The following is a 14,238-nucleotide window of genomic DNA, read 5'->3' as shown; positions in this document are numbered from 1 at the left end:
TGAGCCCGTAAAATCAACCTTGAGCCACATGCTGCAAAATCATTAACTATTTCAATATACAGTAGTGTTAAAGTGTCTCCCAGGTACAATTAATCCTCAATCCAGAACTGAAGCTATTTTTTTTCATGCTGTAAAAGATGAATTTACCAATTGCGGGATCACAAAAGGCTCATTCTCTTCTCTTGTATTCACAACCCTGAATGTGGTAATATTGTACCTCTTTCCTCCTGATGCTGCTCCCTCTTGTGCAATGACTGGTCATGATGAACTCTACTCAAACATGCTGTACGTCACGGTAGGAGAGTTTTTCCTGTGATTCTCATGCCAAAATCACAAATTATTATTATTTTTTTAAATTGCAACAAGTCATTAATTGATTTGTCCTCATTCATGTATTTTGTGTGTTCGAGGGATCATCTGGCACGTTAGAGAGGCGTGGGTGTCTGTATGTGTATGTTTGCTTGTGGGAGAGAGAGAGTGTCTGTGTGGGAGAGAGAGAGAGTGTGTGTGTGTGTGTGTGTCTGTGTGGGAGAGAGAGAGAGAGAGTGTGGGGGGGGTCGCTTTACTGTAATTCAACTTCTTTTTTTTCCTGACAAACCATTTCAGTTATTTTATGCAGTAAACAATTTAGTTACCAAAAGTGAGCTTTGTTAAAATACAGACTTTTAAGTTTTTGTATTTGTCTGCTGTACCTCGTAAGCGGCAGCCGAATTCAAATCAGTATTTATTTATTTGTGCGGCGGGGCTTCCGTAATGACACCGCATAGCTACAGGTATAACAATAACTTGCTCAGACTTATCATCTAGATAAATCAATATGAGACAGCTTGGTGTGTGTGTGGGTTCTGGTTTCCTGCCGTGGTGGCAAGTTCCACTAAATGAAACTTAAAGGTCAGAAGGAAAACTTGAAACATGACAGAACAAAGACATCTAGGTAAAGATATAGAGTATTTATCAATTAAGTCAATATTATTTACAGTATGGCATTCATAAAGAGAAAATACATTCAGTCTGCGATTGATCTACTTCACATAAATATAATCTCATACATTAATTATAATATTCTGTTCGTGGCTACAGTGGAACCTCTCAAGTCGCTATGGTTGCAAGCCTGGGTTATGATTTCAAATGAGGGTTTCATGCCTGGTTGGGGTTTCAAGTTTGGTTGAAAACTGGAGTTGGGGTGAGCTAGTTTCAAGTACAAGCCAGAGTTTGAATTTTAAATTAGAGTTTCAAGTCAGGGTTAAGGTTTCAAAGTAGGGTTTTACAGTTGGGGTTTCAATGAACTGTATGAAGGCTTGGTTGGTGTTTCCAATTATGGTTTCAAGACAAAGGTTCAAGATTACGATAGGCTTTCAAATCTGTGTTCGTGTTTCAAACCAGGGTTATTTTAATTAGCATTTCATGTTGGACCTGAGAGCTTCCATTGTCAGATGAGTGCAAACTGGCCAATCAACTTTGGTCTGGACGCCAGCCCGCTGCGTCCAACCCAATACAAGGGAGAAAAAAAAGTGCCTAGTCGTCACATCGGACAGCTGTCAATCAAAACTGCCTCACAGTTTTGTCCTTCAAACGTCCTTGTCGTCCGAAAGAGAAACGCGTAGCCGTCGGCTGTCACTCGTTCGTGATGGGACCTCTTCGTAAGAAGGTGGGGGATTGTCGGGTCTGAATTGATCGCCGGCCGGCTCCCGGGCCAGCAGGAGCTGGGTGGGTCCCGGTGGGGACGAGCGACAAGGGGGGAGGGGTTGGCCCCAGCTGCCGTACACCGCCTCCTCATAGGACGGCAGCGGCACAGGAAATCCCTCAGCCATCAGGTCCAGCTGTTCCGAGGACCGACGCCTACTGGGAAATGTGTCATGTGACAGACATCATGTGACACATTTGATATATATGACATACACCATGTGACCTGACAGATGCAACGTGAAACACATGTCACGTGTCATGGCACACCATGTGGCATCATGTGATGTATCATACATGTGCCACATTTTACGTGATAATTTTGACATGATACGATTCATTCAAAACATGTCAGTTGACACATGACGCATCATGTGACATCCTGTAACAGATCATGTGACATGAGTCATGTGACACGTCATGCATCATCAGAGAACACGTGACAGCTGTCATATTACATGTGACAGCAGGGAGCTCACCTTTGTGATTGGCAGGGGCAGAGGCGGGACTTGACCACCAGGCAGGCGGTTGTGGTGAGCAGGAATATGGACACGCCCACAGCCGTCGTGGCCACGTTGGGCACGCCAAAATCTGCCCCGCCGTTGGCGTTAATGCGAGCGTCCCCTGTAGAAACAAGCAGTCGGGTTTCAAGCCAGGGTTTAGGTCTAAAATAATAGTCGTGGTCCAATCACTTTTATTTTGAAATTCCCCATTCTTTGTGAAGTAATTGGAATAACGGAAAATGCATTTTTGAAGAAAAAAAAAAGTTGTTTTTTTTTTCATTTTTTTAGCTGTGATATGTCCACTGCAGTGGACATTGGAAGCCGATACATGTGAAATGGAACTTTGCAACCAACAGAAAATATCAAAAAGTCAACATGAGAGATTCTGCCACAATTTGGACTCTAGAATAAGAGGCCCAATACATTTGAATTTTGGGATGTCCTAGACAGCCCATGTAAATAGAACTCCCAAAAAACATCTCTAGTTCTTTAGGTGCGATATTTAGTGTTGATCCAGCCGCAAGTAGTTGTCGTTGATATGTGCACAGGGTCATTTCTTCAAACACTGAGTCATGAATGTATTGCTTAAAATCATCCATAGGGCTCCGGTTTTGGCGTGTCATAGCATCATTGCTCAGAATCATGGGAGGATGATCGAGTTGGAATTTGAATCTTTAGAATAGCAAGTGAGAGAAAAAAAACAAATCAAAATCATTCTTAATAATTCCATCCACTATCTCCTTTAATCTTGAATATAAACTCAAGGTGTTCTTTGCATTCTTGGTTGTGCTGTCAAATTAGGGTTTCATACGTTTGACAGACTTATTTTCTTTTCGATCACAGCATTGCAGGGCATCGTGGGTAAAAGAGTGGACAGGTATTTGATGTCTGTGGTTTTTTGGTGCTTCCTGTCTATCCGCTTCATGTTTATTTTGGTGGCTTCTTTCACTTCCTCTTCTGATCTCTCACTTCCTGTTTGCAGAACCACTGAGACAAGAAGAAGACAGAGTACCAAAACCACAAACAGGATGATAAGTAAAACAAAGTGAACACTACACTCACCCTTCAGTAATTAGTACGATTTTAAGACTGGGTTCAGGTTTCAAACCAGAGACGTCTCAAATTCGCGTTTCAAGTTAGAGTTTTCATCATGGTTTGTGGTTTTGCGTTACGGTTTCAAAGTATTTATGAAAAAAAATGCTAGTTTTCAGCCGTAGTCCCGAGGCACATAAACAGTTAACATTCATTCATTTTCTGAACCGCTTTATCCTCACTAAGGTCGCGGAACAGTTAACATAAAATAAAATAACAACACATGACATAAAACACGGACAGTCATGCAATCGGAGTTTCAAATTACGTCACTTGGGTTAGGTTTTTGAGTTATGGTATCAAATTGCAGGTTGAAGCCTGGGTTAAGAGTTCAGATTTTGGTTTCAAGTTATGGTTTCAAATGAAGATTACAAGGTTGGATTCGGACTTCAATTTAAGGATTCAAATTAGGGTTTCACACCTGGATTAGGGTTTCAAAGTAAGATTTTAAGTTAGTGTTTGATTTTCAAAGTAGGGTTAGGGTTTCAAACAGGTTAGGATTTCAAGTCAATGTGAGACCTTAAAACATAATTCAAGATTACAAATTACATTTTGAAGGATTGTGGTAAGGTTTCGAACAAATAAGATTTCAAATTAGCCTTTGAAATCTGGGGTAGGGTTTCAAATGAAGGTTTTACCTGGTTTTTATTTGTTTATGGTGTTCCATTGATCAAACAATTTACAAAATGTTTTCAAAATGGCCAACTGCATAATGTTCAGTATTTACTGTACAATCCATCCATCCATTTTTGAATCAGCTTATCCTCAGGAGGGTTGCGTGTGTGCTGGAGCCTATCCTAGCCGTTTTAGGGCATTAGGTAAGGGGTACTACACCCTGAACCGGTTGCCAGCCGATCTCAGGGCACACTTAGTCGAACAACTATTCGCCCTCACAATCACACCTAGAGACAGTTTTGAGTGTTCTATTAACCTGCCACGCATGTTTTTGGAATGTGGGAAGAAACCGGAGTACCCGGAGAAAATCCACATAGGCATGGGGAGAACATACAAAATTCACAAAGGAAGGCCGGAGTCGGAATCGAACCATGCACCGTGAAACAGACGTGCTAACCAGTGACACACCATGCCGCTGTACTCTGCATTAATATACTGTAATGCAATTCAGTGCTCAGTCTGTAGCCTGGCAGAAAGGAGGAGGAATCACATGACCTAATGAGAGTGAAACTGGCATTTACGCTTGCGGAAGGACCAAAACAAGAAGGAAGAACTTTCAAGAGAAACTAGGTCAGCACGTTTAGATCTAGATCCATGATATGAAACACTTCACATGTGCTTTCATCAAATACAATAGGCTTTTATGGCAAATCATCACATTTGCAACCGTGCTCTGCTGGAAACTCAAATTCTTCTCAATTTGTACGTAGTCCTCAATCTTGCAGCATTCAGACAAAATCTCTAGGACAGGTTAGTTGGTGAAGGAACCCTGGAAATGGTCTACTCGTGAAAGACATTTCTTCCAAGTATCATGTAGTCAAGTCAAACTGGCTTTGGGGGAGTGGATTTTTCAAATCAGACAATCCCCCCCCCCCCCCCCCCAAAAAAAAATGTGTGTCAATAAAGCACTGGAAATATCTCAAATGAGCTTTAAATGGACTGTGAGCCAAAATGACCGACGTCATGCGTATTATTGGACAGACCTTCGTACGGCCTTTTGTTTGGCTCTACTCATGACTACCAAATTTCATGTCGCTGAGTCAAACCGTCTTCACGGGCTGCAATTTCAAAATGTTCATAAGATGGCACCCCGTTGTATGGCACCTCATAAAACTTCACCGCGCGAACGCAGCTGGGATAGGCTCCAACATGTCCGTGCCCCTCGAGAGGAGACGCGGATTAGTTGCAAGGTCAAACTGGCTCCTGAGGTGAATTTTGCAAATTTGGTTGCAATCGGACAAAACATCAATAGCAAATTCCTTTTGACAGACACCCAAATTGGCAGACTCCCGTGAATGCTCACCTCTAATGCGGACGCAGGCGGGAATGCGCGGCTTCCAAGCGCCGTGATTGCACCAGGAGATGGGAGACTTGACTGTGCGATAGCCGTCCTCACAGAACAGGTGCACGGCACTCTTGTGGGGGAAACCTCGACAGGGGGAGGGCTCACAGCGGAAGCCTCCATGCTCTGGGACCAGAGGGTGTGTGCAGTTGCTCAGACGGCCTGTAGGGGGTGCAGTGGCTTTGGTAAAGAGGACATCGTTCGTTATCACAAATTGTGTTAATGTAATCCTCACAGTCTATTCTCGATTTTATAATGCGTCCTTTTGCCCCCTCCTCTTATTGGTTTATCGGAAAAGCCATAATAGCATAGTGAAACACATATCTTTTAATCTGCACACATTACACGTTTTTCTCAGTTGCTTTGGTACATTTCTCCAACCAGAATTGAATTTGGCAAACGGTAAGTGCATTTCTCCAAAAAGCCATTTTCTTTCACTAAATCCTGAACACGTCTCTCAAAAGTAAATATTTGTGTCACCGAATGAACAGGTCACTGCCATCAGAACAACATGTCTTTATGTCATTGTGTACAGATAAAACAGTTAGTCATGTTGTAAGTGGAAGAGTGTACTCTGGAGAGTTTGAGCATTAGTTATTAGTATGAGAATTAGTTGTGCATTGTGTATTCGAAACTGAAAGCTATAACTTTGTGTATGTGGAAGATTGATTGCAAGAGACTGGACAAGATTCACATTTCAGTTTTACTACTTGCTCAGTAATTTGTTGACAAATCATCTCGTGATACAGAAAGGAAAAGAAAACACCGCCTTGTGCAAAGAAAGAAAAACTGCCGTATTTTCATGACCAAAAGGCGCACTTAAAAGTTTTTAATTTTCTCCAAAATGCACTGTGCGTCTGATAATGCAGGTCGCTTTGTGTATGCACCAAATTCCCAAATCTATGAATGTTGTTGTGCAACTTTGATGAGGGGTTCGCTTGACTGACTGATGTTGTGCCGACACGCTGCTTATATCGAGAAAAAGGCTGGCGTAATTGAAGACAGCATGCAAACGTTCAAGTGGGAAGGGTGGGCGTGAATGAAGACGCTAAAGGCCCTCAGTGGTGGTATATTGTATAAAGTCCGTGCCCTTTGCAAAACAAAATACTGAAAATGGCACCTAAAAGAATGTTAATATTTATGTGTTTAAACTTAACACGCATTTCTTCTGTCATAACTATTCTATATTTTGTTTAAAAAGAAAACGGATTATCTTGTCTGGAAAATAAAAAGATGTATTTATTTCCACTAATAGTTTTTAAATTTGGTTAGGGGTGTGGTTACCTGCAAAGAGGTGTGGTAAGGAGGTCAAGAGGATCATGATGATGCATCGACATGGGCATGGAGACGACGCTGATGTAGACATTCAACTTCCTGTGGAGCATATGTCAATTTTGAGCAGCCTTTCGGTAAGATGCTTAATATTCAAATCTTTGATCATTGAATTTGCCGTTTGTTTTCGGCTAAACAAATGGAAAAATTATGATCATGCGATGTAAAAAAAAAAAAGATGTCAAATCATGACGTTTCCTTCCATCAAGTCTCCTCTAGTCCTTTGGAGGTGGATTGCAACATTTTAAGTATGAATATAATAAACAGAAAAGTGAAGACCCAATACACACATCATTCTTTCATTCATTCAGTGGTAGGCAAGCAACAGAGCTAGTATGCAAAAGAAATACAGTACGTGCTTTCTGTCCCATCTTGTATGTAAACTCTGATGTGAAAGAAAAAACATGTCCCTCATGGGAAATTTGACAAACATGACATACTTGTATGACACTGTAGGGAAGCAAGTAAGGAAACCACAACCACGAGCCTGCTCCCTGCTGTGTGAGTGTGGACTGAGCAATAGTGGTTGTTTCTTAACTGAGGTGGATCAGTGGGTGACTCGGGCAGTGGATTAGCAGCCGGAAGCATCCTCACTACTCCCCTTGTGAAAAGTAAAATCGCGCAGTGACCTTGTAAAGTGCACCAGCATATTGGATAAGGTGGGAATGTGTATTAGAAAGTATAAATGAGTATTGCACATTCCCCAAATGCATGTTGCTTTGCCCCCGCGTGGATGTGGTATTATTTTTTTATTTTTAATTGTTATATATAGTATTTTTTTTAATTTATTGTTGACAATGGCTTACTCTCTTTGCCGAGGTAATGTTAATCGATCAAAAAACGTTTTCCCCCCCTCTGGAAATTAATGTGTTTTGCAAATGCGATAATTCTGCCCGACGTACTGTACGTCCGCATGTGTGTACTTAAATTTGTGGATGGATGTATACTCTTCGTGTTTGTGTGTAGTGTAAATATATTTGTGTGTATGTGTGTTTTGTCAACAGATTGGACAGCTGTGTGAGGTCAAGTCATCTCACACCCAGACCTGGTATGTGTCACGTGACCCTTTGCTGCGTGGGTGTGCAACATGTTCACCACTCAGGCTTGTTTGGGTTTCACAATTTGTACTGAAACCAATGAATTCACTGATTCGGGGGGAAATGTAGAAAAACATAAATCATTTGCAGTTGGTAATTTGTTTTAGAACTGCATAGCGGTGGTTCACCTGCTATACGTTGTCCACTCCTGTTCTCTCGAGGAAGTCGACAACACAACTCATCCCTACATTTTTTTTTACAACTAATTTTGCGGTGACACGAATGAACGAATAAATCTAAACATCACAAATATGGATGATAAATGTATCATCCTCCGCTTGTTTATGTCGTCATATATGTCAGAACTTCCGGAGCTAATATTCGCGACGACATAGTTAAACCATGAACATCTCACCTGGAGGCAGCGGAGAGGTGACGAATGAAGCCGAAGACCGCCGCTCGCTGCTCGGTAACAACAAGTGTCTCCTTGTCTTGTCAGTTTCTTGGCGGCTTGGCTTTTCTCCCCACCTCCGCAGCCGGTCCACGATCAGCTGCGTAAGCGAACAGTCGCGAGGAGACTGATTGGCTGAGGGCGAGTAGTCAGACGCGCCCCCACGGTGGTTGAATGGTGGTTGTGGTTCCGTGGGCGCAAGAGTCTGCCCGGAATCTCCCACTTGATGACATTTTCCATGAAAAAAACCCCTTTCCTGCCCTTTCTCACTTTTTAACAGCTAGGTGTTGCACTGAGTTTATTATATTAAAATATACTATATGCACATACAATGGGCTTTAACCCATTAAATCCCACCGGTCACATTGTGAAGGACAACAATGATTTAATTTACAGGCCTCGGATTTTTTTTTTTATTACTGATTACTTAAAAGGTCTACCAATGATACCTGATTTTGACTTTTAAATGTCTGGGGAAAAATTGGGATTAAATGGGTTAAGACGGAGGAGGTTCATAAAGTTTAAACAGAATCTCGCGTCATAAACTGAAATAAGTTCGCTCGTCGGCCTCACAGAGCAGAGATGCATGGTTCGATTCCGGCTTCGGCCTTCCTGTATGGAGTTTGCATGTTCTCCCTGCGCCTGTGTGGGTTTCCTCCGGGTACTCCAGTTTCTTCCCATATTCCGAAAACATGTGTGGCAGGTTACTGGAACACTCGAAATTGTCCCTAAGTGTGAGTGTGAGCGCGGATGGTTGTTTGTCTACGTGTGCCCTGCGGCTGGCTGGCAACCAGTTCAGGGTGTACCGCATCTACTTGCCCAAAGACAGCTGGGTTAGGCTTAGAACGCCCCACGACCCTTGTGAGGATAAACGGATCAGAAAATGTAGGGATGGATGAAATGTGCATTTTCAAATGCTCCGAGAATTACGTATATTTTTCCCTGGTATAGAAAAAATAATGTCCCCAAATAAAAGAACACTTTGTTACACAATACATAAGACGTATTTTACATCATTCAAAAACAACTTGTTTTGTTGTGCAGTAAATAAGAAGTGATATGAAGTAATGTCATTCTGGCCACAAGGGGGCTCCCCTCTTGTGGCCAACGACTGCTTGAAAACGGACTCATAGCAATTTGCACGCGTCATTTTAGTATTTCGGGTCCAGGAGGCGTGCTAACTTCCGGTCACTAATCTAACATGAAGTGATAGTGTCAAACTGTTTAAAATATTCTCGCAATCTGCTGAAATGACGTCAAGTTATCCCAAATAACGAGTCATCTCACTATTTGCTCCAATTATCCAAGTGTCTGTGAATCGATTTTCATTCATTTCATCATATTTCATTTAATGAGCCATTTCACAGTAAATGCAGGTCCGTGTGAACATAGACTTTCACGACTTATTTGAATCGCACATCCCAATTTTGTTTAGAGGGGATAACAAAGAATACATCTTTATTATCATGTGTTCTATGATCCAGATGCAACAATTTTGATTTTATGAAACTATAAAATAAACCCATCAATAAAATAATAGAAATGACAGACATATAGCACAAACTTATGGTTGACGTTAAATATTCGCACGTAAACTTTGGATCACAACTGTATCTATTACAGAAACCCTCCTTCAGACAATTTTAAAGAATGAGGTTATTTTTCCTTTAAATCAGGGTTCGGCAACCCGTGGCTCTTTCATCCTTATGTTGCGCCTATGCGTGGCTTGGAAAAATAAGTTATCGGTGTCTGGTGGAAGTGAATGTTATTTGTCTTGAAAACGTGTATCACTTCTGATATATTCTCTAACTGTACACTAGGTGGTAGTCTGGCTATAAAAATGCAGTGTTGTTGAGATGAAAAAGGAAGGAGAGGAGTTCTGTCCTGACGACTCAAGTGAGTTGAACGACCTCGTGTTGTGCTGTTCATACAGTAACCTGTTAAGGAAACACTGTTTAGTTACACTCTGGCATTTGCCTCCTTCAGAGACGTTTGGAGCATTTGACGTGTCACCAGGCAGATTTGACAGGTCAGCAGCTCAGCGACACCAAAACAGCACAATATATGGAAAAAGTATTTTATTTGTGTTGGTTCGTTTTGTTTAATTGTACTTGTAAATTGTAAGATTGTTGTGATCTCAAAATATTACCATAAAACTATTTATATATTGTATTATTTTCATCATCTCAAAATATGCGTCACACTCTCCGACAGCCCGTAAAACGCCGGATACATTCATCGAGACTTTCAACAGTAGCTAGTCCAAAAATGGTGACATCTAAGAAAAGAAAAAAAACTGAAAAAATAGAACATTTAATGATGGCTGGGCAGATTCGTTTGCATTTACCAGCATGCCTAATTTGTGGTGAAAAACTGGTCTATTGCTGATCATATCAGTCATTGATAGGCTGGTCGAAACTCCAAAGCGAAAGTATCATCTTGATGTAATCATGCCAAAGCCTTTGGGTAAGGAGATGTTTGCAATGTTTGCTCAGATTAGCAGTCGCCTTTGATAATAATGTTTGGTGATGCTGTCGATGTCGGAGTGGAGGTGATTTCTGGTTGGCTCTGCCATCCGCCACAACGGTGCATTTACTGACAAGTGTGTTTCAGTGGCTTAGTGAATGGTTAAAGACGCTGATTTCACCATAAGAAGTTTGATAAAACATCCCACAGGCATGTTGTTAACACACCTGACGACACTTTTACATTTTGAATAAAAGGTACGTTGCCTTTGAATATTCGTGAGCATAAATTCGTTTAAGGATGAAAATGTCTCGCAGAGACATTTTCAACTTGATTTATTTGAAAAGCACAAAACTGAACATTGATGAACATTGGTGGTTTGATTTGAACTATTTGTAGTCCCCCCACACGCCCACCGTCTTGCCATCCCACTCGTTGGTGGACAGACACTTAACCATGAAGTGCCCCAGGTCATGTTTGGAGATGGCTCGGCCCCTCAACGTGTTCTCTGTCGCCACGTAGCTCTCCGTCAGAGGAAGATCATCTGTGTCGTAATAGAAATGAAAATGAAAGGGGCAGAAAAGGCCATGTTTTACATCTATTTCTATCTCTATCTATATCTATATATATGTGTGTGTGTAGTTTAATCCATATGTTATCTCAAAAACGGTTCATTAATACTCCCCTGGATTTGAGATTTTTTTTTTTGTTTAAAAAAGTTTTATTCAAAAGATTTTACAGTAATTGTTATTCTTTCGTCAGCACTCACTGCCAATGTGAGGGGGCATGACTGCCACGTAGTCCAAGCCAGATGACTTGAGGACGTCGTACATCCTGTCGTGGTCCTCGGTGACGGCCAGCATGCGCGGCGGCACTTTGGAGCGGTCCCAGAGCAGGAAGGCTGACCCACGGGAGGAGAAAACACAGCTCATTTGGAAACATTCGGAAACGTACACACATCGGGTGTAAATGTGTTGTACCTGACATGCAGCCCACCACTTTGCGGATGCCACGAGCCTTCATGGCCTCCACAATGTTTTTGGTGCCTTCAGACATGGTGGTGGTCGGGCCTGACAGAAGCACAATACAAACACATTCGTGTGTTTAACAGTTGGACAACGTGTGTTGACTGTCTTGTGTATTTGTGTGTTTTGTTCTCACTGAGATCGTTCCTCGTTCCCAGGATGATGATGACTGCGTCCTGGCCCTCCATGGCCTTCTTCACATCGTCTTTGTTCAGCACGTCACCCACAACCACTCTGGAGGCCTTGTGGTCTGCTGGCAGTCTGGCAGGGTCTCGCACTAGCACCGTCACGTTGTAGTCTGCAAGATAGGGAGCAGGTGAGCCAAGGAGCGCCACGGTAATGTGCCCTCGTGTGATTGGCTGCACTGTCATAAAAAGGCAGTGCCTGGCATACCTCAAGAGAGTGGAACGTTCAATTCCACAACAGTCAATTCAAAATTGGCTTTTGTGTGTGTGTGTGTGTGTGTGTTTTCTTTATTTCACAATACTTAGTGACCTTTTTTTTTCACTCGATGCATACTCAATTTTTAGTAAAATCAAGCGTTTTCAAAAAATAAGAACAAAAACTAACAAAATTCCTAAAAAGACTAATTAAAACTCACTTTAAAAAATAAATGAATAATGAATAGGACTAAAAAGGGAAGTAAAACCTCTTGGGACTAAATATTTCTCTTGGGAAAAGAACCTAGTCTCGACGATATGACAATCAGCAGATGTACCTGACGTCTCCTTGTCTATTACACACTAACACACACACATATACGCGCGCGCAAATGCGAAAGCACACGCTTGCGCACAACCCCCCCCCCCCCCCCCCCAAATTGGACCTAACAGTCGGAGTGACATCGCCCCTCCTGCACAAACCAGATAACAAGCACCCATCATCACCGTGCCAATCTAACATGACTCAACAGTTTCTGCAGCAGGACCATAATGGCGTATTCACATTAATTAACCATTTAAGCAACTGGTTGTTGTTATTAATGTAACTGAAAACTGATTGGTCTACATGTCAAATTAACGGTAACAAGTTTTTTTTTGGTCCAAGACAAAATAATGGAAATAATTTCATTTTTTTAATAAAATGAATATAGTATAGAAATATCCCATCGGATACATACGGAAGAGGATTAGGGCCAATGAAGAAAAAAAGGTTGCCAAAATTCTCACTTTTATCTCAGAATTCTGACTTTAAAGTGAGAATTCTGACTTGGAAGTGAGAATTCTGACTTTTATCTCTGTAGATACATTTGTTAAAAATCAAAATCGAATGCAAATACACCATATGTAGTCGTAGTACTACAGGTATTTTCTATAAACAAATGAATCACAGACCTATGTGAATTACTTTATACGATATATTAAAATCACTATGTCACCCATCTTTAACAAATACGTCATATTCACAACAACACAATACATTAAGTTCCATTCCAACCTCTTAATCTAGAACCACTTTTTTAGGATAATTATAATTTTAAACGGTTTTTTGTTAGTGTTTTTTTTTTTTTTAAATAACGAGAGGTACGTCAAAGCGTGATGTCATCCGTCGTCTCTCACCTGCAGCCGCGACGAGAGGCAGGGTGGCCAAGCCGGTCATTCCCGTCGCCCCAAAAATGAGCACGTTCTTAACGGAGTCCGACATTGTCAACGGTAAGAGCGTCTCGAGAGTCAGAAGGTAAATTTTAAAAAGTTACAATAAACACAGAGTCCTAAGTCGGTCAGGCTATGGTAAGCTTCCGCCTATCATTGAGCTCCTCCCCTTAAATGCATTTAAAGATACAGGATCGGTACCCTCGCTTGTTGAAACACACTTTCACAGCAAATTTTAATCAGCGATGCCTTCGTGTGCCCAAACGCATTCAAATGTCTTTCCTTTTTTATTGCACATCAGGTTTTTGATGTACTTTCATTTTTTTGTTGTTTTTAGGTTCGACTGATAAACGCCTGCGTAATACGGATTTTACCATCCGTTGTAATTTATAGCTATGACGTTCTAGGAAAAATGTTTCTAAACCCAACACTTCATTTATAAATATTCCTAAATTTTATGTATTGTTATTCATGATTATATTGTTATACTTTCTATTGCTGTAAAGTACTCTTGATTGAAATGCGGTTGTCAGATAGCGCTCTCTAGTGCACATTTTATAATCTGTCTGTCTCTCTCGTTCTCTCTGTCTGTCTGTCTGTCTCTCTCTCTCTCTCTCTCTCTCTCTCTCTCTCTCTCTCATTCTCTCTGTCTCTCTCTCTCGGCCCCTCCTGTCACCGCTGCTGCTGCTATTTTCCGCATCTCGACGTTGAGGAGAAAGCCGAGGAGGAGGAGGTTTTGTCAGGTGGTAACGCTGGTGGGGCGGGAGAGGAGCGGGTCCGTCCTATGGATGTCATCATCATCCTCCACAGCAGCCGCAGCCAGGCCGGCACCTAATCGGCGGCATCCTCGGCTCGGCTCGGCTTGCACTTGCCGGTGCTAAGCAAGCCGGGGACGAGCACTCGATCGCCGGGAGACACAAAGGTCCGTCCTCGGCATTCGCGCGGAAGGTAAAAGCCAGTGAAGGAGAAGGAGAGAGATGGGGCTAAACTGAGGGGATGAGGTTTCATTCGGACCGGTGGGTAGGAGAGTCGGCATCCGG

General features: G+C 41.9%; 3 protein-coding genes across 9 annotated transcripts in view; 1 reads left to right on the top strand and 2 right to left on the bottom strand.

Annotated features, from left to right (window-relative positions):
* Positions 1–840: 840 nt before the first annotated feature.
* On the bottom strand, positions 841–8,304 carry zgc:152863 (uncharacterized protein LOC562658 homolog). Of its 3 annotated transcripts, none has more exons than XM_052078130.1 (5): positions 8,080–8,304; positions 6,580–6,669; positions 5,257–5,475; positions 2,163–2,307; positions 841–1,842 (listed from the first exon to the last, which is right to left on the bottom strand). In XM_052078130.1, exons 2-5 carry the CDS (start codon positions 6,659–6,661, stop codon positions 1,569–1,571), a joined length of 720 nt encoding a protein of 239 aa, XP_051934090.1. In that variant the 5' UTR covers positions 6,662–6,669; positions 8,080–8,304; the 3' UTR covers positions 841–1,568. The 3 variants fall into 3 exon arrangements, with proteins under 3 accessions (XP_051934090.1, XP_051934091.1, XP_051934092.1); XM_052078131.1 differs by having other exon boundaries at positions 842–1,839; positions 8,080–8,296; XM_052078132.1 differs by having other exon boundaries at positions 842–1,842; positions 5,257–5,457; positions 8,080–8,292.
* Positions 8,305–10,178: 1,874 nt separating this feature from the next.
* On the bottom strand, positions 10,179–13,341 carry blvrb (biliverdin reductase B). Its single transcript, XM_052078133.1, has 5 exons — positions 13,166–13,341; positions 11,743–11,904; positions 11,562–11,651; positions 11,351–11,482; positions 10,179–11,125 (listed from the first exon to the last, which is right to left on the bottom strand). Exons 1-5 carry the CDS (start codon positions 13,248–13,250, stop codon positions 10,971–10,973), a joined length of 624 nt encoding a protein of 207 aa, XP_051934093.1. The 5' UTR covers positions 13,251–13,341; the 3' UTR covers positions 10,179–10,970.
* A 134-nt stretch (positions 13,342–13,475) lies between these two features.
* LOC127608758 (spectrin beta chain, non-erythrocytic 4-like) overlaps positions 13,476–14,238 on the top strand; it is a 37,268-nt gene continuing 36,505 nt past the window's right edge. For 3 of the 5 annotated variants that reach the window (XR_007964327.1, XM_052078087.1, XM_052078090.1), the window contains exon 1: positions 13,476–14,146. The gene's annotated coding sequence lies outside the window, so the exon portion shown is untranslated. The remainder of the gene's footprint in view (positions 14,147–14,238) is intronic. The other 2 variants (XM_052078088.1, XM_052078089.1) reach the window with 2 other exon arrangements.

The sequence above is a fragment of the Hippocampus zosterae genome, chromosome 10 (genome assembly GCF_025434085.1).
Source record: "Hippocampus zosterae strain Florida chromosome 10, ASM2543408v3, whole genome shotgun sequence".
NCBI lineage: Eukaryota > Metazoa > Chordata > Actinopteri > Syngnathiformes > Syngnathidae > Hippocampus > Hippocampus zosterae.
This window is presented reverse-complemented; position numbering and strand designations above follow the sequence as displayed.

Bases quoted from the DNA above. Each gene is read 5' to 3' on its own strand.
- zgc:152863 (XM_052078130.1), bottom strand. From the start codon at position 6,661: ATGTCTACATCAGCGTCGTCTCCATGCCCATGTCGATGCATCATCATG. The intron at 2,308-5,256 runs GTGAGCATTCAC...TTGTTTCTACAG, and splicing joins CGCCTGCGTCCGCATTAGAG to GGGACGCTCGCATTAACGCC. The intron at 1,843-2,162 runs GTGAGCTCCCTG...CACATTTCCCAG, and splicing joins TGCCCCTGCCAATCACAAAG to TAGGCGTCGGTCCTCGGAAC.
- blvrb (XM_052078133.1), bottom strand. From the start codon at position 13,250: ATGTCGGACTCCGTTAAGAACGTGCTCATTTTTGGGGCGACGGGAATG. The intron at 11,652-11,742 runs GTGAGAACAAAA...TGCTTCTGTCAG, and splicing joins GGGAACGAGGAACGATCTCA to GCCCGACCACCACCATGTCT. The intron at 11,126-11,350 runs GTGAGTGCTGAC...ATTACGACACAG, and splicing joins CATGCCCCCTCACATTGGCA to ATGATCTTCCTCTGACGGAG.